This window comes from Onychostoma macrolepis, chromosome 20, assembly GCF_012432095.1.
Source record: "Onychostoma macrolepis isolate SWU-2019 chromosome 20, ASM1243209v1, whole genome shotgun sequence".
NCBI classification, from domain to species: Eukaryota; Metazoa; Chordata; class Actinopteri; order Cypriniformes; family Cyprinidae; genus Onychostoma; species Onychostoma macrolepis.
In genome coordinates, this window is record NC_081174.1 from 21,745,376 (window position 1) to 21,765,898 (window position 20,523).

At 38.0% G+C, this 20,523-nt stretch overlaps 1 protein-coding gene across 11 annotated transcripts in view; it reads left to right on the top strand.

Annotated features, from left to right (window-relative positions):
• pde4dip (phosphodiesterase 4D interacting protein) overlaps positions 1-18,737 on the top strand; it is a 68,292-nt gene extending 49,555 nt beyond the window's left edge. For 5 of the 11 annotated variants that reach the window (XM_058755192.1, XM_058755193.1, XM_058755190.1 and 2 more), the window contains 20 exons: positions 180-296; positions 431-863; positions 1,554-1,789; positions 1,880-1,934; positions 6,748-6,989; positions 7,090-7,233; positions 7,952-8,140; positions 8,990-9,256; positions 9,347-9,478; positions 9,594-9,719; positions 12,883-13,072; positions 13,202-13,323; positions 13,519-13,647; positions 13,760-13,852; positions 13,960-14,156; positions 14,949-15,080; positions 15,300-15,438; positions 15,515-15,561; positions 16,572-16,662; positions 17,018-18,737. In XM_058755192.1, coding sequence (XP_058611175.1) covers positions 180-296; positions 431-863; positions 1,554-1,789; positions 1,880-1,934; positions 6,748-6,989; positions 7,090-7,233; positions 7,952-8,140; positions 8,990-9,256; positions 9,347-9,478; positions 9,594-9,719; positions 12,883-13,072; positions 13,202-13,323; positions 13,519-13,647; positions 13,760-13,852; positions 13,960-14,156; positions 14,949-15,080; positions 15,300-15,438; positions 15,515-15,561; positions 16,572-16,662; positions 17,018-17,208 — 3,272 coding nt within the window. In that variant the 3' untranslated portion in view covers positions 17,209-18,737. The remainder of the gene's footprint in view (positions 1-179; positions 297-430; positions 864-1,553; positions 1,790-1,879; positions 1,935-6,747; positions 6,990-7,089; positions 7,234-7,951; positions 8,141-8,989; positions 9,257-9,346; positions 9,479-9,593; positions 9,720-12,882; positions 13,073-13,201; positions 13,324-13,518; positions 13,648-13,759; positions 13,853-13,959; positions 14,157-14,948; positions 15,081-15,299; positions 15,439-15,514; positions 15,562-16,571; positions 16,663-17,017) is intronic. The other 6 variants (XM_058755185.1, XM_058755183.1, XM_058755186.1 and 3 more) reach the window with 6 other exon arrangements.
• The last annotated feature ends 1,786 nt before the right edge of the window (positions 18,738-20,523 follow it).

Below are 20,523 nucleotides of genomic sequence, written 5' to 3' on the forward strand. Positions count from 1 at the left end.
AATTTTACTATATAAGTGTTAAATAACTAAATACTATAATTAAATTTGCTATAATAATTTAAAGAATATTTTTTTAAAAGGCTGAGTAAAAAACATGGTATGAATATTAACACCGACTCACAAACAGAAATAAAAAGTTTCAGTTCCTAAAAGACCAATCTGTCTGGTCTTTCGTTTAGCGGAAACATCAGTACAGCAGGACAATAAGCAGGTCCAGGTGGACATCCAGGATCTGGGCTATGAGACGTGTGGCCGCAGTGAGAACGAGGCAGAGAGAGAAGACACCAGCAGCCCAGGTAATCTCATTTGGTGTTACCACTAGGGGGCGTTTATGTCTTAAAATTGTGGCGCCAAATTTTACTTTCTAAACACTGTATCAAAACATCACAACTTCTTGTAAATAACATTTGTGAGTCTTCCTCCGCTGCAGAGTTTGATGATCTGGAGCTGTGCACATCTCTTACATATCGTGATGGAGGGTCTCAGTGGTGGGGTGGCTCCAGCTCACTGAACTCTGGGAAGACTGAACATGACGTGACGTACCTGCAGCAGCTGGTAGAGGACCTGCGTGGTCAGCTCTCCCAATCTCAGGCTCTGATCAGTAGATTGCAGGCCCAAATGCGTGTTCACACTCCAGTCAGCACTCCTCGTAAGGTCAACTGGGGCTTGGACAACTCTGAGGCACAGAGCACAGCTGAGGAGGACGAGGGCTGGCAGTCGTCTGACGGCTTCGGGTCTCTCCCCCGCCAGCCAAAGCAAGACAGAGAGCTGCAGGAGCTCGTCTCCCGTGTGACATCACTGGAGGAGCAGCTCAGGAAGGGCAAAGGTCATTCAGAAGTTGGCAAAGCTGTGAACTGGCCAGGGTGAGTACATTCATATGACATTCTTCGAAGAAAACCATACAATAAATATCTATCTATCTATATCTATATCTACATATCTCTCTCTCTATATATATATGTGTGTGTGTGTGTGTGTGTGTGTGTGTGTGTAATTTATCAATTAATAAATTATTTAAAACATTAAGTTATTGTTCCCTTTTTATTGAAATGTTATACATATTTAAATATGTTCATTTTATTTATTTTATTTAATATTTTTACGATTACAATTACTTTAAATATAATGTAAAGAAATGCATGAGTAATTGCAATTCATCAAGTTTAGTCAGCAATTAATTTAGTATTTTTCGTAATATGATGTTTAATGAATACTTTTATATATGTATATATTTTAAGAATATGTTATATATAAATGTATATTAGTATACTGGTATAAATATATGTTAGTAATTACTTTTAAAAAATATTTTTAAATGTGACATTTAAATATTACATATATTACCTTACAGATATTTAAAATACACATAAAAATATTTTAAATATACTGCAGATTTCTTAGGAGATTTTTCTACTATCAGAAAAAAATTCTGTAAATATATTGTGGTTAATTGTGATTAACTTTAATTATTGAGTTTATTATATAATCAATAATGTGTATTCACTGTAAGTAATTCTGGTGCATAAATGCTACTTTCACCATTCTCCCTGCAGTAAGTTTGACACGCTGATCCAAGCACAGGCCCGTGAGCTGTCTCATCTGCGTCAGAGGATGCGGGAGGGCCGTGGAGTGTGCCATATTCTGACTCAGCACCTGGGAGACACCACCAAGACCTTTGAAGAGCTGCTGCGCTCAAATGACATCGATTACTACATGGGACAGAGCTTCAGAGACCAGCTCTCCCAGAGCATCTCACTCGCTCAGAGAGTCAGCACCAAAATCAGCGGCCGTGAGTGAAACACGCATACTTACCAACATACATCTCTCAATGTTTTTCAGTAACAAAAACAATGCAATTAATTACTTTATTACATCACAGGGGATCACTCTGAAGTCCCAGATGACAAATCAGGCCATGAGCTGCTCGCAATACGGTGAGTCAACTAAACATTTTGATCACACCTTGTCATTATAGCACTTCAGAACTGAATCAGGTTCCCCATGGCTGTCAGTACACCCAATCAGCCAAAACATGTGATGAGTATAGCACATGGGCCATATTGATTTGCTGAAATTTGTTTAATATCGATGGACTGTTCTGACACAAATTTCAGTTTAAACTCCTAATAAAGAACCATAGCGCAGCATCTTTTCCTCAATAAAGTCTAATTGCTTGTACATTTTAAGTATGTTTTGCATGTCCATAAAGCAGAGCAGCTTGTTATGTAATGATTAGTTTTAACAGAGCATGTATTTAGTGGCCTGACCATAGAGCTTTCTGGCGTCCTATTGACTTGGACACCAGCTGTGATGAGTTTCCCACCCAGTAAGCATCATGGAAACGTTCGGTTGGATGGATCAATGTGAGAGATTATTTCAGTAATGAGACATTGTGAAGTCAATGACTGGCATTTGCAGCCTACATACTGTACATCCTCAGACTAGTTATGTGTTACGTTGTGTTTCAATATATTTTTATTGTAACAGTGAAGTTCGACTCCATTGTGCAGTTTATAAAAATCAAATTTCTGGTTATAGTGAGAATCACTTCAATTTTGAGTGGTTGTTTTGAGACATTTGTTTCCAGTAGACTTTTCTTTTCTGTTTCATAATCTCTTCCCCTACACCTCCATCTGTAACTCGTTCACTTCATTTCTACTCTTTCATGAGCACTGAAGTGGACTTATTTGACTTTGCCTGTAGGCTTGGTTGAGCGATGCTATATGCTAATGCTAATGTGAACTGTCAGAAGCTTGCTACTATAATGTCACCGCTGGTTCTAGGGCGTCTCTGGAATGTTTAGAACTCATGGGACATTTCAGCGGAATTCATGCCCTCATTCCGTACCCCCTCGGAACGGCTACAGGATTGTCTTTATATTGTATATTGAATGGAAAGGTGTAGAGATGGTGTTCCTAAGAATATTTTGTCTGGAGATACTTTGAATCATCCAAAGCTGAGATGGATCGGTTTGCTGGATGGCTTTGTTGAAGAGATGGTCTTGTGTTGAAGAGAATAGAGAGAGAACCATTGGACATCAGAGGAACGATATTTGTTTTGGAGTATTTTAGAAACCAAGAACCAGTTCTTATTTAGAATTCATTTATTAAAAAAAATATATAATTTTGTTTTAGTGCCGGAGGCGATTGAGATTTTGCTGTTAACAGAGTTTTGCGCACAGAACGTAGGCTACTAAAATTCTTTATTATGAATTATCATTCAGTCGTTTTTCTCTCAAAGATTTATTTCTTACAAGTACTAAAGGAATTGTTAAAGAAGCAGTTGAGGAACCAGAACCATTAAGTTCTTTATGATTCCCATGCCTGCTGCACCAAATCATGAATATTTTCCAAGGCACCATTTAACCAGTATGATAATTGACTTCTTGCATCACAGTCGATCTGTCATCTTCCTAATGGTTTTAATTGCAGTTTAAAACCTTCTTCGCTGATCTGGTAGTGCACGTCACGTCCTCGTCCCTTATTTCCTTCATAGCTCTGTCCTAATGGAAGCTCACAGCCAGAAAAGGATGATTTCCAGTGTGTAATCTCCTTGTGGAAATGTCTCTGTTTGTCTCTAATATTGCAGCCTTTAATGAGGAGAAAGAGAGCGAAAGGGTGCACAGATGGCCAACCAGATGCACGGCTGGACTTAACCGTATTTTGTTGCCAGTCAGCTCATTTAGCTGGGGCTTGTAACTGAGTGAAAACGGAGGGGGATTTGCATCGGTTTGATGTCCTAAGTGTTTTATGTGTGTTTTTGTGTCCTCTTGTGAACATTTGCCCTGGGACAGAGCTGTCACATGGTTGGTAGCTGTGCTGTGACCACCCGGCTCTGGATTGGGTGTTGACTCCAGCGCTAATCAGGTTAAGTTATTAAAACCTCATGAGTGAAATAGGTCAGTGGCAGCTAAAGCTGACAGAGAAAGAAAGAGAGAGCGATAAAGATGAGAAGACGGTGGAAGGAGAAGACCACATGCGAGGCCATGTGAAAGAAGAGTGTGACTGAATGCCAGAAGAGGAGGGACGACAGAATATTGATATTAGCCTGCCTATGCAAGTGGATTTTCTGTTTGGTTTTCCTTTTGGATGGTTACGGATACGACACCATGCAGAAATAAGAAGCAACTTTTACCATGAGCAACAATAAGGACATGTACGTTTTGTTTTGTGATGATTTACAAGAGAAGCTGATTTAGATGTCCTAATTTTATAAGCATGTAATAGTTTGGATATGTTTTACGTTTGTTTATTGGAACACAGATGTGTCTCTTTTGACTGAAGCACCCTGTTTATGCACAGAGGAACACATCAGCCCAACAGCAAGGACCACACATACACGCACACTTCACCATGAGGGTTTGTTGTGTTTGAGTGCTATGGGGAAGGACGTTACGTTTCAGGAAGGCACTCTGATTACCCTTTTCCTCCTTTGGAAATAAATAGAAAAGCACAGAGGAACTGGTCTCTGAGAAGAAGGACTTACAGAACATTCAACATCAGCGGCTTTTGTTTCTTTGAAATCAGGACTTGAGGAATTTCAAGTTGAGTTTGTGATTATTAGTTCCGCAAGGATGTTTGATCTGTTGTCCAGCAAGGACTTGAAAAGGAAGAGAAGTTTGGGAAGTCCAGACCACACTGGATGTCACAACAGTTGGTATTTTTGCATTTGTGGATGTATCTGTTGTGGTTGGGAATAAACAGATCGGTCTCTCAGCACTTGGGACTTGTAATCTCGGGATTTGCATTGCTCGTCATCCAGCTGCCTGCTGGAGATTCCCAACTCCTCCCCCATCACTACTTGCAATCTGGGCAAACCCCCCAGCCTTCGTCAGGCGAATGATCGCAACCCAGTTACCACGGAGACCCAGTTGACGCCGGCTGCCGGTCCTGCGGCCCCTGACCTGCTCCTCTGTGTTTCCCAGCCAGCTGAGAGTTTGGAAGGTCAGGATGAAGTGGCTGTGACCGGGTCTCAAGGGAGCAAAAGGGTTCAGGCAGGTCGGGGGGCCATGGCTCCGCTATGGAGGTCCATGCTGTCCAAAAGCAGCCCCCTGTACCGCGAATCCCTCTTTTCCTTCTCTCTGTGGGAATGGCAGGTGCAGAAGAGAGAGTTGGCCATTCTCAAGAAGCAGACAGAAAGGGAGAAAAGAATGCTACACAGACAGATGGAGAAGTAAGAGCTTTGGGGTGTTTTATAGGTGTAGGTTTAAATTCTTTTTTTTTAAAATCATAAAACTTAACTATTTAAAGCAATATTTGTTTTTTGTACTCTACCATTTAAAAGTTTGGGGTTGGTAAGACTTCTTAAAAAAAGAAAGAAGTTTTCTGTGCTCACCAAAACATTTACTTGATCAAAAATACAGTAAAAACAGTAATATTGTAAAATATTATTACAGTTCAAAACAATTGTTTTCTATTTTAAAATACTTAAAAATTTAATTTATTCCTGTGAAGGCTAAATTTTCAGCAGCCATTATTATAGTCTTCAGAGTCGCATGTTCCTTCAAAAATCATTCTAATATGCTAATTTGGTGCTTAAGAAACATTTGTTATAATTATCAATGTTTAATGTTTACATAATATTTTTGGACATTTTTTGGATTCCTTGATGAATAGAAAGTTCAAATGAACAGCATTTATTTGAAATTGAAATTATTTTTAGAATTATAAATGTCTTTACTTTCATGTTTGATTAACACATCCTTGCTGAATAAAAGCAAAAAATTCCTTCCAAAAAAATAAAAAATGTAAAAAAATCTTACTGACCCCAAACTTTTTAATATTTTTTTAAAATAATCTGGGCAAACACAGTTTTCTGTGGAGTTTACATGAGGTGGGCTATTATGTAGAGTGTAGGTAAATATGTAGTGTGTTTTAAAATCAGTCTCAGGATGTTCACAATCAGGATGTTGTCTTAGAAGACCGGTGTGTATGTTGGTTGGTGTTGGTCGTGTTAGATTTTGGTGCATATGACTGTGTGTGCATGTAACTGAAAGATATTAGATTTGGAGAAGGAGCACATGTGAGAGAGGTGGCACAGACTGGTAGGATACTACTGTGTGTGTGTGTGTGTGTGTGTGTGTGTGCTCTGACAGAACAAAAACAGGTCCTAATTAATCCAGTTTGGAATGAATTGTGGGTACAAAATTAGCCTAATGCCCAGCATGCAGGACACACCTGGCGCATGGCAAACAGAATATGGAGACAATTTGCATGTACAACATGCTTAATTTGTATCCACATAAGCATAATAAACCCAAAACTCACTTTTATCAGACCCTGACATTTCCATAGTTTAGCAGTTTTGACTTGCAGAAAAGGAGAAGCATGGCACAAATGCTTCATCACATGTATGGCACATTTACAAAAGTAATCATGAGTGGGAAATTGAATTCTTAAAAGTGAGAATTTTGGTTATATTCTGACAATATAATTACAGATACCTTGTGTTTGTGTTTGTACCTCGTGTTCATTGTTTGTTTTTGTCATAACCAGAGTAACTAGCCATGACTACAACAAGCAACAGGATGTTTTGTTGATCACTTGGTTTCTGTTTCTGCAGCCCTGTCCACTGTGAAATCTGATTGGTCCAAAGTCACTGCTCCTCTTAACTATACTGTACATTAAACATCAAATATCTTCTGATTGGCTTACAGACATACAGTGGTCTCTCACTGTCATCTCATGGTGGAAGATTAGCTCCTTTTTAATACAAACAACGCTAAATGTCATTTTTGTCTGTTCTCAGGCTAAGCAAGGAGCTACAACAGAAAGACAAACTCATCGAGTCGCTACGCTCCAAACTTGACCAGCAGCAACGATCAGATACGCCTACTAGCAGTCATGCCCTCTCTGTGGCCACAGACCAATCGGACAGGACCTCTTTTGTATCAGATGACCACGGCTCAACCAATGAGGATCTAGAGCTGTGCTCCGAACTGGATGCTGCCAGCGAATATGGCCAAGAGGAGGCAGCAAGAAGTGCCACAGGTTTTTGACTTCATTAACATCGTATTTCTATATTTTATCATGTCCTCTTCAGCTTAGTTTCTCATCCACCTTTTTTCATTGTTCACCTGTTTTGTTTCAGACTCACATGATCATAGAGGTCCTGCCTCATTACATACTTCCAATCCTCCATCTATCACTTCATCACACAGCCACCAGTCCTCCAACACCTGTCCCAGCATGCACTGCACACCACATAGGCTAATGGAAACCCAGGCACAGACAGGTAGGAAGAGTGAGGGGTACCAAATCACACATGCCCTTTTTAGTATCTCTCATAACAATGATATTTTATCTCTATGTGCACTGCCGTTCAAAAATGCGGGATCAGTTTTTTGTTTTTTTATTATTAATACTTTTATTCAGTGAAAGTAATAATATTTTTAAAATATTTCTTACTGTTTATGCTGTTTTTATTTGAAAAAAAAAAAAACATTATGAATTTTCTATTAAAAAAAGAGTCCTGAAAAAATGCTCTTTTCACAAAAATATTAAGCAGCACAACTGTTTTTAACATTGATGATAAAATATATTTTTGGGCACCAAATGAGCACATTAGAATGGTTTCTGAAGGATCATGTGACCCTGAAGACTGGAGCAATGGCTGCAGAAAATTCAACTTTGCATCTCAGGAATAAATTACATTTTAAAATATGTTAAAATAGAAAGCAGTTATTTTAAATTGCAATAATATTTCAAAATATTACTGTTTTACTTTATTTTTGATCAAATAAATGTAGCCCTGGTGAGCATAAGAGATTTTCAGAAAAAAAAAAATATAACACCGACCCCAAACTTTTGAACGGTAGTGTATATATATTTTTAATTAATAGTGTATTGGATGTTTTTGTTTGTTCCATACATCAGCTGTAGCCTGCTTCTAGGCATTAAAGTCTCATTCAGTGAAGTATCTGTAGCTGTTTCTCTATGTGTCCTCCCATCAGGCCTCTCTACTGTACCTCTGTCCAGCTCCATTTCTTTCTCCACCTCTCTCCACTGTCCTCAAATGTCTTCTCCACCTGTGTTTGATCCTCAAACTCAACCCTTGAGATCCCGTCACCCTTATGGTGGGGGATTTTCACTGGCAGAGGTTCACCAAGAGCTTCAAATGCTCCAGAGACAGCTTGGAAACAGTGAGCCTCCATCTGAGTGTGTGTGGCACAGAATGATTATACTAATTATGTCACTGAATCAGTATCAGCAAGATTTGAACCCTTAACTGGAATAATGTTATTGCCAAATAAAAATCAGAGAATGAATAAAGAAAACAGAAGTTAACACAAACCTAAGAAGTCATTGATGCAATATGCAGTTCACTAATATGCATGCATAAATCATTTGCTTAATCTGTATTTTCCCAGTAAAAATATCTAAACATCCTCTATACAGGATTGCATTGAAGAGATGAATTACTAATGAAAAATAGATTTTTCATGCATTACTGAAATCAGTCATTGTGTGATAGCTTCGCTCACATTTACATCTTCATCATGCTACTCATTTTTAACCTGCATTTTTTTTTAAAGAAATGAATACTTATATTCATCAAGAATGCATTAAATTGATCTAAAGTGACAGTAAACACAACAGATTAAATAAATCCTGTTCTTTTTAACATGTTCTAAAAAAACGTTTCCACAAAAATATTAAACAGCACAACTGTTTTCAACATTGATAACAATTAGAAATGTTTCTTGACCAAATCGGCATATTAAAATGATTCCTGAAGGATCATGTGATGGAGTAATGGCTGCTGAAAATTCAGTTTTACCATCACAGGAATAAGTTACATTCTAAAATATTAACAAAATAGAAAACCATTATTTTAAATTGTAATACTATTTTACAATATTAATGTTTTACTGTACTTTTTGATTAAATAAATGCAGTCTTGGTGAGCCCCAAACACTTTGACCGGTAATTTATATACTCACTTTTTTTTTTTACATTGTCTCCAATAGTATTTTCTTATCCCGGTACAGGCTACCATGGTCCTCAGATCAAACCCCTTCATGCGTTCCCACTGGGCCATACTCAGCCTGACCACAACAGCTTACACCCACTATCCCATCATGCCTTTGAACAGTCACCTTTCAGCAGTCAGCACACCAGTCCTGCTATGAAATCAGGGGCAAGCCTTCTGGAAAGCAGTGCAATGTGGGATATGATGTATGGCCCAAGACCTTTAAGACCAGGCACGTATGGAGATGTGTCCTCTGGTTCCTCTGGATATCAGTCAGGCCATACAGGTTAAATATCAGAGTTAATTATAATGTTAACATGTTATTGTCATATAATGTTTTGTAAAACTTATCCTGCTTTTTTATTCAATGCTTTAGGCACAGACTTAATGGAAGAACACTTAAGGGAGATTCGCACTCTCAGACGGCGTCTAGAAGACTCTATCCAGACCAATGACCGTCTGAGACAACAGCTAGAGGAGAGACTGGCCTCCTCTGGGCGAAACGGAGGTCAGAGATTCACACAATCAAATTAACCCAGTCAGTGTGTTTATGTTGTAATACTTGTATGTATTTTTGCTCGTCTTTTTCATATGTATCTATATTTTCTCCTACCTTTCACTAGCAGGGGGAGCGCCCACTAACATCTATATCCAAGGCCTTGATTCTGTCACTCAACTGTCCAATGAGATTCGAGTGCTGAAAGAAGAAAATCATGCCCTGCAAACCCAACTCCAGCAGGCCAGGACAGGTAAGATCTTAGTCCTGCTATGTTTATAAGGAACGCTATCAGTAGTACTACAGCAACTTTAGGTGCATTAGGTGTAAATGATTAAGCATAATTTCTTGTCAGTGTTTACAATGGAATAGTAGCTTAGTTCATACAGTATTCATTCTGTATAGGCTTTCATCTTGGGAAAAAAAAAAAAAAATATATATATATACATATACAGATATATACAGATGCTGGTCATCAAAAAGTTGATTTATTTCACTAATTCCATTCAAAAAGTGAAACTTGTATATTATATTCATTCATTACACACAGACTGATATATTTCAAATGTTTATTTCTTTTAATTTTGATGATTATAACTGACAACTAAGGAAAATCCCAAATTCAGTATCTCAGAAAATTAGAATATTTACATTTGAGCTTCAATTAATGACCATCCCTACAGTATAAATTCCGGGTATCTCTTGTTCTTTGAAACTACTTTTATGGGGAAGACTGCTGACTTGGCAATGATCCAGAAGACGAACATTGACACCCTCCAAAAAGAGGGTAAGTCACAGAGGGTCATTACTGAAAGGTGTGGCTGTTTACAGAGTGCTGTATCAAAGCATATTAAATGCAAAGTTGACTGGAAGGAAGAATTTGGGTAGGAAAAGGTGCACAAGCAACAGGGATGACCGCAAGCTTGAGAATACTGTCAAGCAAGGCTGATTCAAACAATTGTGAGAGCTTCACAAGGAGAGAACTGAAGCTGGAGTCAGTGCATCAAGAGTCACCACGCTCAGACGTCTTCAGGAAAAGGGCTACCAAGCCACTTCTGAACCAGAGACAACGTCAGAAGCGTCTTTCCTGGGCTGTGGAGAAAAAGAACTGGACTGTTGCTCAGTGGTCCAAAGTCCTCTTTTCAGATGAAAGTAAATTTTGCATTTCATTTGGAAATCAAGGTCCCAGAGTCTGGAGGAAGAGTGGAGAGGCACATAATCCATGTTGCTTGAAGTCCAGTGTAAAGTTTCCACAGTCTGTGATGATTTGGGCTGCCATGTCATCTGCTGGTGTTGGTCCACTGTGTTTTCTGAGGTCCAAGGTCAACGCAGCCGTATACCAGGAAGATTTAGAGCACTTCATGCTTCCTGCTGCTGACCAACTTTATGGAGATGCAGATTTCATTTTCCAACAGGACTTGGCACCTGCACACAGTGCCAAAGCAACCAGTATCTGGTTTAAGGACCATGGTATCCCTGTTCTTAATTGGCCAGCAAACTCGCCTGACCTTAACCCCATAGAAAATCTATGGGGTATTGTGAAGAGGAAGATGCGATATGCCAGACCCAACAATGCAGAAGAGCTGAAGGCCACTATCAGAGCAACCTGGGCTCTCATAACACCTGAGCAGTGCCACAGACCAGAGTCCTGCACGCGGGCGGTTACCCTGCGGGTACCCGACGGGTGAACCGCAAAAATTGACGTAACGGGTGGAAAAATATTGACATGTCGGGTGCGGTGCGGGTGTGGGTCGGACTGGTGACAGGCACGGGCGGGTTGCGGGTACAATTATAACCAAGACAATTTCGACTTAATCCAGTACACGCTGAACGGCAGCTCCTTTCAAATTGTCCCGTGCTTGTGTTCGCGCGCTCTGTCTGAAGACCGGGCTTCTACAGCGGGATTTGCAAACACTGAGCACTGTAGCCAATCGACAGCTGTACTGACATTGATTGACAGCTGTAGGTCTAGTGATTATATTAAAGGGAGTGCTCTTTGCTCGCTTTTCTGTAGTTAATCTATTCACAGTTTGAATAAAAACTTTAGTCTATTTCTCATTCTAAAATAAGCCTAACACTGTTCTGTTAGCTTATTTAATGCAATGTTTAATTAACTGAAAAATGCTTAAGGCTTCTTAATGTGCGCTAATAAAAATGCTAACAATTAATTTATATTTTTGTCAAATTATTAAAATTTTGTTAAAATAGAGGGGTGTGTTCCAATAGTTTTTGCTATGATTTCGAAATTAATAATTAGAAACGTAAAACTGGCTACTGAAATTTCGGAATCGTGGCTGTTATTTTTTTATTATTATTTTTTTAATAAAACTCTTTCGCTTTTCATATTTATTATGTTGCCTCTGTGTCTGTGATTAGCCTATAGGAGCTTATATTGTTTTTACACGTTGTGCGCTCTCTCTCTCTCAGTCTCTCTCTCTCTCTCGACACTGCTGCCAGTCCTACATATTTTTATGCAGCCTATAAAGTTATTTATTTTATTGGTTATGAAGGAAAAGCTCATATTTGTCTTATTAATCTAAGCCCTTTAGACCTGTTTATATATTGTTCACATGTAGCCTACGCAATAGTTTTATATTGTTTACACGTTGAATGTTGCTTTCTCTCTCTCTCTGTTAACTTGTTGGGCTGCGTGTGTTAAATGTTGTTATTATTAATTTTTTAACGCATTAACTCAGAATGACTTGTTAATAGCGTGTTACATTAAAAATAAAATAAAGGTGTTTTGTCTGCCTTATGTAGATTTAATGCGGGTGCGGTTCGGGTCGTGGTTTTTATGTCAAACGGGTCGGGTCGGATTCGGAATTAAATTAGTGTTGCTGTCGGATAACGGGTCGGGTAATCGGTTAACTACTGCGGGTGCGGGGCGGGTGCGGGTTTATCAAACAGGACCCGTGCAGGACTCTGCCACAGACTGATCGACTCCATGCCACGCCGCATTGCTGCAGTAATTCAGGCAAAAGGAGCCCCAACTAAGTATTGAGTGCTGTACATGCTCATACTTTTCATGTTCATACTTTTCAGTTGGCCAAGATTTCTAAAAATCCTTTCTTTGTATTGGTCTTAAGTAATATTCAAATTTTCTGAGATACTGAATTTGGGATTTTCCTTAGTTGTCAGTTATAATCATCAAAATTAAAAGAAATAAACATTTGAAATATATCAGTCTGTGTGTAATGAATGAATATAATATACAAGTTTCACTTTTTGAATGGAATTAGTGAAATAAATCAACTTTTTGATGATATTCTAATTATATGACCAGCACCTGTATGTGTATATATATATATATATATATATATATATATATATATATATATATATATATATATCATTAAAAATGTGCAGTTTTTAATTATAGCTAAAGTGATGTTTTATTGTGTCTGTTTCACATGCAGATGGCGGTAAAGAGGTGGAGCGGCTAAAAGAGGTGGTTCTGTCTGTGCGTGGCCAGTTAAAGCAGGCGGAGCTAGAGGCGGACCGCTGGGCGGGTCAGTGTAGTCGGCTGCAGTCTCAGGTTAGAGAGCAGGCTCAGGCAGTACTGCATCTCAAACAGGAGAAACAGAACAGTCTGGACAACAGCACCAGGTACAGTGTCAGACTAAAATATCCCGTTGTATCCTCTCGAAATTTTAGTAGTAATTTTGAGATTTGGCACTTGACAAAAATGTGGCAGACTGCATTGAATAATATTAGTGTGTATACATCTGTGAACAGGCTACAGCATGAAGTGAATGTTCTCCAGCAGCAGCTGAGTGAGTGTCAATGTCTAGTGCACACGCTGCAGTGTGAACTACAGGTGTATCAGAGAGTCTGTGGCACTACTGAGAGCAACACAGGTAAGAAACCAGTGCACCTGTCTGAAACTCAATCAAAGTGATCAGATATTGCTCATTTTGCCCTACAACTAAACTGATATTTTAAAATGACTGAAATTTGTGTTAGATGGAACAATTACAGCTAAAGTCTTGTGCAACCAGCTTTGGATTGTATAAGCAGAGTATTAAAATGTCTTGTGCCCTCTACTGCTGTAGGCTCAGGATTGAGTTTGACCTTTGACCTACGAGAGCGAGAGTCTAACATACATTTGTTGGAGCAGCAGTTGAGAGAGAGGCTGGAGCAGTGTATGCCTTGTCCCTCAGCCAGGAAACAGCTCTTCCACGGTGAGACAACTAATTATAATAATCAATCATGACTCTAATTCGCAAGTTTGTGGATGCATTGAGACATATTTATAAATATTTTCATTTACTCTGGTCTCACTGTCTGCTGTAGACCAATCACCATCTCCTCCTGTTCGAGATACAGGGTTCTCCAGCCCTGCTTCACCAGCTGTGGAAACAGATGAGCCAAAGTCTTCTGCTAATGGTAAGAGTTTTATATAAAACACTTCTAATGCTTTATACAAGAGATAAAATTCACTCAAATACGTGCAAGACAGAAAACTGATTAATCAATGCATGTCTCCTGATTAGACACATCTAGGTCTGGTGCTGAAGATCTGGAGGCTGAGGCCCCTGATGGCTCCTTTGCCTGCAAGACTGGGCGTCATATGATTGGTCATGTGGATGACTTCAGTGCCCTGCAGCAGCAGCTACTGGAAGGGAAGGTTGTTATCCGCAAGATGGAAGCAGCACTGCAGTCCAGCACACAATCACCTAACCTTCCAGAGGTCAGAATATAGATCTGATTTAAGATGAAAGGCTGGTGTGATAATAAGTGGATATTTCTTTATATTTCTTTAGCAGGGATGTCAAATTATTAAATATGGAATTAAATTAATTGCATGGTATGATGATCAAAATAATCTAATTAATTGCATTTATCAGGGGAAAATAAAAAAATGTAAAATTTAAATAATATATATATTTAAAATAAAAACAATCAAAAGAAACACTAACTAAAAAATTTTATATTTCTCACTAAAAAAATGACTTAACCATTAACCAACATCAGAGAACCATGAACATGCAAATACATTTCTAAATGATTGAAATATTAATCCTCAATATCCTAAATATTTTAATTCAAAGGGCTTCGGCTGATAAAAAGTTGGAGAAAAACCCTTTACACTAATAATGTATTGCAGAAGATGAGTCAAATTCAATAGACGTCACAAAAAGTGGTTTTAGAAATCAGTTTTATTTCCAATATAATTAAACGTAAACACATCACTATTTTTTCATATTTAAAAGTAATTAATCATACTAAATTAACACAGTAAATTAATAAGCCTGCCCTGAATATAAAACACATTTTTGCTTTAAAAAAATGAAATATTTATTTTGATTTAATTTGGTGTAAACATGTGATTTAAATGTCTCTGTGTGACCATTTTTAATTTAAATAAATGCACTTATCATATTTCATGTAATGTTTTCCTGAAATTGAAAACAATAGCAATAACTTTTAACAAGCTAAAAAGTTTTAATTGTCATTCACACGTGGTGGTCTCTCTCTACAGGGTTTTATGAGGAACTTGCACACCAGCACTAAGACACTGAAGCAGATTCTGGAGGAGACAAGCTCTCTCTTAAGAATGTTCTGGAGGGCGGCTCTGCCCAGCACTGAGGCCTCAGCCCAGCAGCTCAAAAAGGTTAGAGGGCACTTAGAGAAACATTTCAGTTATTACAATAGGCCTCGGAAACAAGTTCTCCTAAGAGAGATCATTTTGCATGCACCTGTTAAGAGAAATTCACACTGACAGCGACAGTTTTCAGAAGCGCAACTTTACGTAATTAAACCATTAATGAAATCACACTGATGTTGGTTGTTTTTGTAATTCTAAAGGTTTCTTATAAATATGTTTGTGTAGGAGCAGTCTTTGAGAAACGAGGTTGTCGCACTGAGGCGTAAGTTGTCAGAACAAGAGCAGCTTCTCAGGGACACGATGGAGAATCTAAGGACCTCCAGTCGCACTAAAGACAGCATGGAGCAATTCATCGTCAATCAACGTGAGTTAATCTCTTCTCTCTTCTCTTTGTTCGTGTTTATTGTTCTTCTCTTCACGTTATTTTTATTTACTTCCAGTGTCGAGAACAAGAGATGTGTTGAAACAAGCTCGCTCAAATCTAGAGGTGAGTCTTTTGTATCATTCATACATGCATTTCTTTGACAACCTTCAGCATGTTTCTATTCAAATATGTGTATCCCAGATTAGTGTTGGCCGATATGCTCCATAGTCATATCGTCCTATCGTCAGCCTGTGAGATCACTGATACACGATATCATTGTGCTAATTTACTTGTGTAATTTAATAGCCGGATAGTGAACCAACTCCAGGGTCAGACTAAAAGCACCCTTATGTTAGTGTAATCTGTTAACTTCACATTATACTATATTTTAAGTCAAGTAGCATATGGATGTCACGTCCTAAAATATTTTTAATATGACTGAATTTATATTTAACATGATCACAATTTAATAAAAACTATTGTAAGTTACTAATTATAATGCTTGCATTTCCTCAGTTATTCAAACAGCAGCTACAGAAAACGAGCAAAGAACATTTAAATTATCATCACTGACTTCAGACTAGCATGAGTTATAATCAGTGAAGCTATCTCTTATACTTACTTCGCACGTACATCTACACTTGTTGTTTATGACGAGAGAGTTCACGAGAGAGGAGAATTGAGTCAGCGAGCGTGTGCACTCAACAACAAAACTCCGGTGTTTCAGCGATGACTCATCTGAATGCCTCTGATTGGCTGTTCTATTCATAAGCTCAACAGAATCGTATGTGATTGGTTATAACGCTCAACGCTGTAAAACGTGTAAAAAAAAATACAATGGGACAAATAAGCCCTAATATTAATTCAATAACAATACTAGCCTAACAATAATCGTCTTGATATCGTCAGAGGCATCAGCCACATGCAATATCTCTGACTATCGTCGATATACAATACTATCGTATATCAGCACAACCCTAGCCCAGATGGCTTTTCAGTGTCTCAGAATAGTTTTTAGTTGAATAGACAGACATTTCCCGTCAAGGGAAAACCAACAGGACTCCATCTCCGGTTCTTTCTCACCGGGTTATTTTCCTTCTCCTTGTATTTCTATGTCTTCTGAGTTATTCCAGAAGAATGAACTCAAGATTGCCTCTCTTGGCTGCACCCCTCTCCCTTCATCCTTCTGTTCGGTCTCACCCGCCCCTTCCTGGTCTGATAGAGGTACTGTGCTCTGGGTATACGTGTGTGTTAGTGTGTATGTGTTTGTCTAGCAACACATGCATGCCTGACCTAATGTCACGTAACCAGACGTCTAACCATCAGCATTAAGTGTCGTCCACCTAAACCTAGGGGAATGCAGTTGGTCAGATGAATTGATCATGCTCTTTTATAATAACGTAGTCATCACATAGTATGCTGCCCTCTCTTGGCTTGGAGTGAAACTACAGAAGCAGTTTTTGTTTATTTGTTTGTGCATAATCTAAAAAAAGAACATTTGCTTTGTCCTCTAATGGCACAGTTCAGTATTAGTGATTGTAAGCTTCTTATCTGACTCTTGCTGTCACTCTTTGTTCAGGTGAGGTCTCTGGAGCCTCCTTCCAACATGCCTCCTCTCTTGGTTGGAATTTCCTGACCCCTCACACTCAGGATCAGCACAAATCAATGGCAGCCTCGTGGCCGGCACAGGGGAGTGACAGACAGCGCCTGCTACAGGTGTACTGCAGAACAGACTCAGGACCGAGTGCTGCAGTCTCTCCCTCTTTCTGAGTAAATCAGAGTTGTATTATTTCACCCTAAGATGCATTAGATGTCCTGTGTAGATCTATCATTCTAGATCTATCAGTTAGCTTTATTTTCTACATAACCACCAAAAAGCTCTCAAAGTTGCATTTGACTAGATTAGTATTATTGATGTTTGGATTAGCAATTATGCCTTCAACCAAAGTAACATCTTATTGGTTTGCGTTTGGTGTTAGAGTTTATATTGAACCAGCAACACAAGTAACGTGCAATTATACTGTGCTACCAGCCAGACCTGCTACACTGTAAATGAAAGTCACCCCAGGGACGAGCTGAAGACCGATGGTGCAATATTTGAATCAGCCTGCTACTGAAATCTTGAAACTGGAATATCCCAATAAGAGAGATCTTTGTTTGTTTTGTGTTATTGCCAAAGTTTGAGTCTATTGCTTTTAATGAACTAATCCTCTGCTGTGTTTTGTCCCATTAAACCTAATGTACATTTTTTTACATTTCTTTTCCTTGAATTTAATTTTCTTTCTTTTATTGTTTTTTTTTTAATTTATTTATTTTTACTGTTTTTATCCTTTTTTATGTATAATTTTCCTGTACTGGAGAGTATTTTTTAATTACTTTTTGGTTTTGGTCCAAAAAAGGGAAAAAAAAACTAAATCAGTGTTTTATATTTCTATTTGCTGTATCAGCTCTTCTTAATGGACCATTTTTATTTTGTTTTATTGTTTGTTTCGCTTTTTGTTTTCTTTTCATGTATTTTATTTTGTTGTTTGGTTTGTTTATTTTTGTTTGTTTTGTTTCACTTTTTTGTTTTCATTTACTTTGTTACTTGGTTTGTTTTGTTTAGTTTTGGTTTTTATTTTCTTGTTTTGTTTTATAATTGGCTTGCAATGTCTGTAAACTGGTTCCCATGAGATAAAAAGACTCGCTTGAAACATTATCTCAAGTTACTGAGTTAACATTACTGAGTTAGATAACTATTTTGTCAGACACTGCAGACAATTTTGCAAATTGTAGATTGTGAAAGACATAACGCTACACGTGCATAGCTTTACTGTTCTAACTGTATGTGTGTTTGAAAGCCTGTTGCTCTTGCATGAACCACACAAATTACACTGTCATTTGCAGTATTTCAGTATTCCACAATAGTGCAAGAACTCCTGGGGTTTCTTCTGTATATGTGTAATGATCTGGTGCCATTTTGTTTGCTTTGTATATTATGTATTTGTTTATGAGACGCCTGTTTGTTGATGTCATTAGGTCAGGCATGCACGTGTTATGACAAAAGAGAGCCATGGGCCATTTCAAGTCAACCTTGCACTCAATGTTCTATGACAATCAACTAATTCTCAGAGAGGTTTGTAATTTTGGAATTTCATTGGTTTAAAGTATTGGTAGCAATGCAATTGATTTTAAATTTCCCTTTGTAAATTAATGTAAACTGAGTGAGGGTTGATAATGGGTAATGCATGTGTATTTCAGGGAAAAGTGAGGAGGAAACTCAAAACAAAAAGGGACGATTTAATAAAAAGGGAATCATACATGTCTCATCGTGTATTTTTGTCTGTCCCAATTGTTGGGTTTAATAATAGGTCTTTACACCAGCAGATGGCACAATACAGTTACTCCATACATTAAGTCTTACATGCATATTAGCCGCATCAGTGACAACATACTCAAAAGCTTTTATCAGAAGAATTCCTCTGTACTGTCCAGTACAATTTACTGTAGTTATTTAGAACAGCTTGCTGCTTCGTAAGTCTATTTGAATCCAACCGCATTCAACACAAACTGAGAAATCCAGCTTTTGTGTCAGAGTTGAAAAAGCCAATTCAGTTAACCATTTCCAAATCTTTCATCTTTTTGTAATTTGCCACATGCTGTTGGGATGGCTATTCATTTTGACCTTACCATGTTGCCAAGTTTACATTATTCCAACATATTTAAAAGAAATTCTATTACAACTTAACTGTTATGTTTTTCTCTTTTTTTCGTAATGAAGTGTTTTTATTTATTTTCAAAGTAGCGTCTAGGTTACAACAAACAAGAAAATGTATCTAACTACTACCCCCCACAACCTCCCCCCAACCCATCACACATCAGGAATTTGAAAATAAATAAAATAACTACAGAAATAATAGACATGGTTTAAATGTCCAAGATCTCCCTAACTGAACATATACAATTCTTCCACAAAGACAAAATGACGGGTTTAGCATGATTGGTCCGTGCCGATGGATGTAACCAATGCTTGATAGAAAGGTCATGAGGAGGTTTCTTTGCAGCAGTTGTATATGCCATACAGTTTTCTTTTTAAATATTTGGAGAGTATAGGACAGAATATGACCATAGTATAATGAGCACTTCAGAATGTAAGAAAGGCCGGAAAATAAAAAGTCTTGTAGACGAATTGGTGAAATTAGTTATTTTTCTTTTTGTTTCCATGAAGGCTGTAAACAACGATCAAACCCTTTCACAACTGGGAACAGAATGAAGGACCAATGGTACCATTTAAAGTTATGGCAGCCCCATCCACCTTCCAATTTGCTTTTTTGAAGTATAGACCACAATGCAGGGACGCTTTCCATTCCATACATATTTTAGCAGTAAAGAATCTAACTTTTTCCAGTAATTTGCTGGTGGGGAGAGAGGAAGCGTGGAATATTCAAAATATTCATTTTTATTGTTGACATTCGGGCAGGTGGCGATGAAGGTAGGCACATCCATCTCTGAATGTCAGCTTCAACATTTCTATAAATTGACATATAATTGATTTTTGATGAGGGATAAGGTAGGTCTCAGTTCGATCACTAAGTATTTAACTTGTGTTGATATCTGAATATTATTATTATTATTAGGGAAATTAGAGCCTCCTGAATTGAGAGGCATCAAAATAGATTTGGTGATTGATTTAAAATCCAGAATGCTTGCCAAATTCATCTAAGACTTTAAGGGCATTAGGGACTGAACGCTGCAGGTCGGATAGAAACAAAGTATCATCTGCATATAGAGAGATAGAATGGACTGATGAGCCTAACTGAATCGGAATGATATGCTTACACTGTCTAATGAACTGTGCCAGGGGGTCTATTGATAGATTAAACATGAAAGGGGAAAGTGGGCATCCCTGCCTCATGCCTCTACAAATATTGAATATATCTGAGATAAGCCCACCGGTAGATACTCTGGCCATGGGATTGGGTTTGTATCATTCTAATGAACTGATCGCCAAAATTAAACTTATTCAATGTGTACCATAAATAGACCCATTCCAGACGATCAAAGGCTTTTTCAGTATCAATAAATAGGAGGCCACTAGGTGTTTTC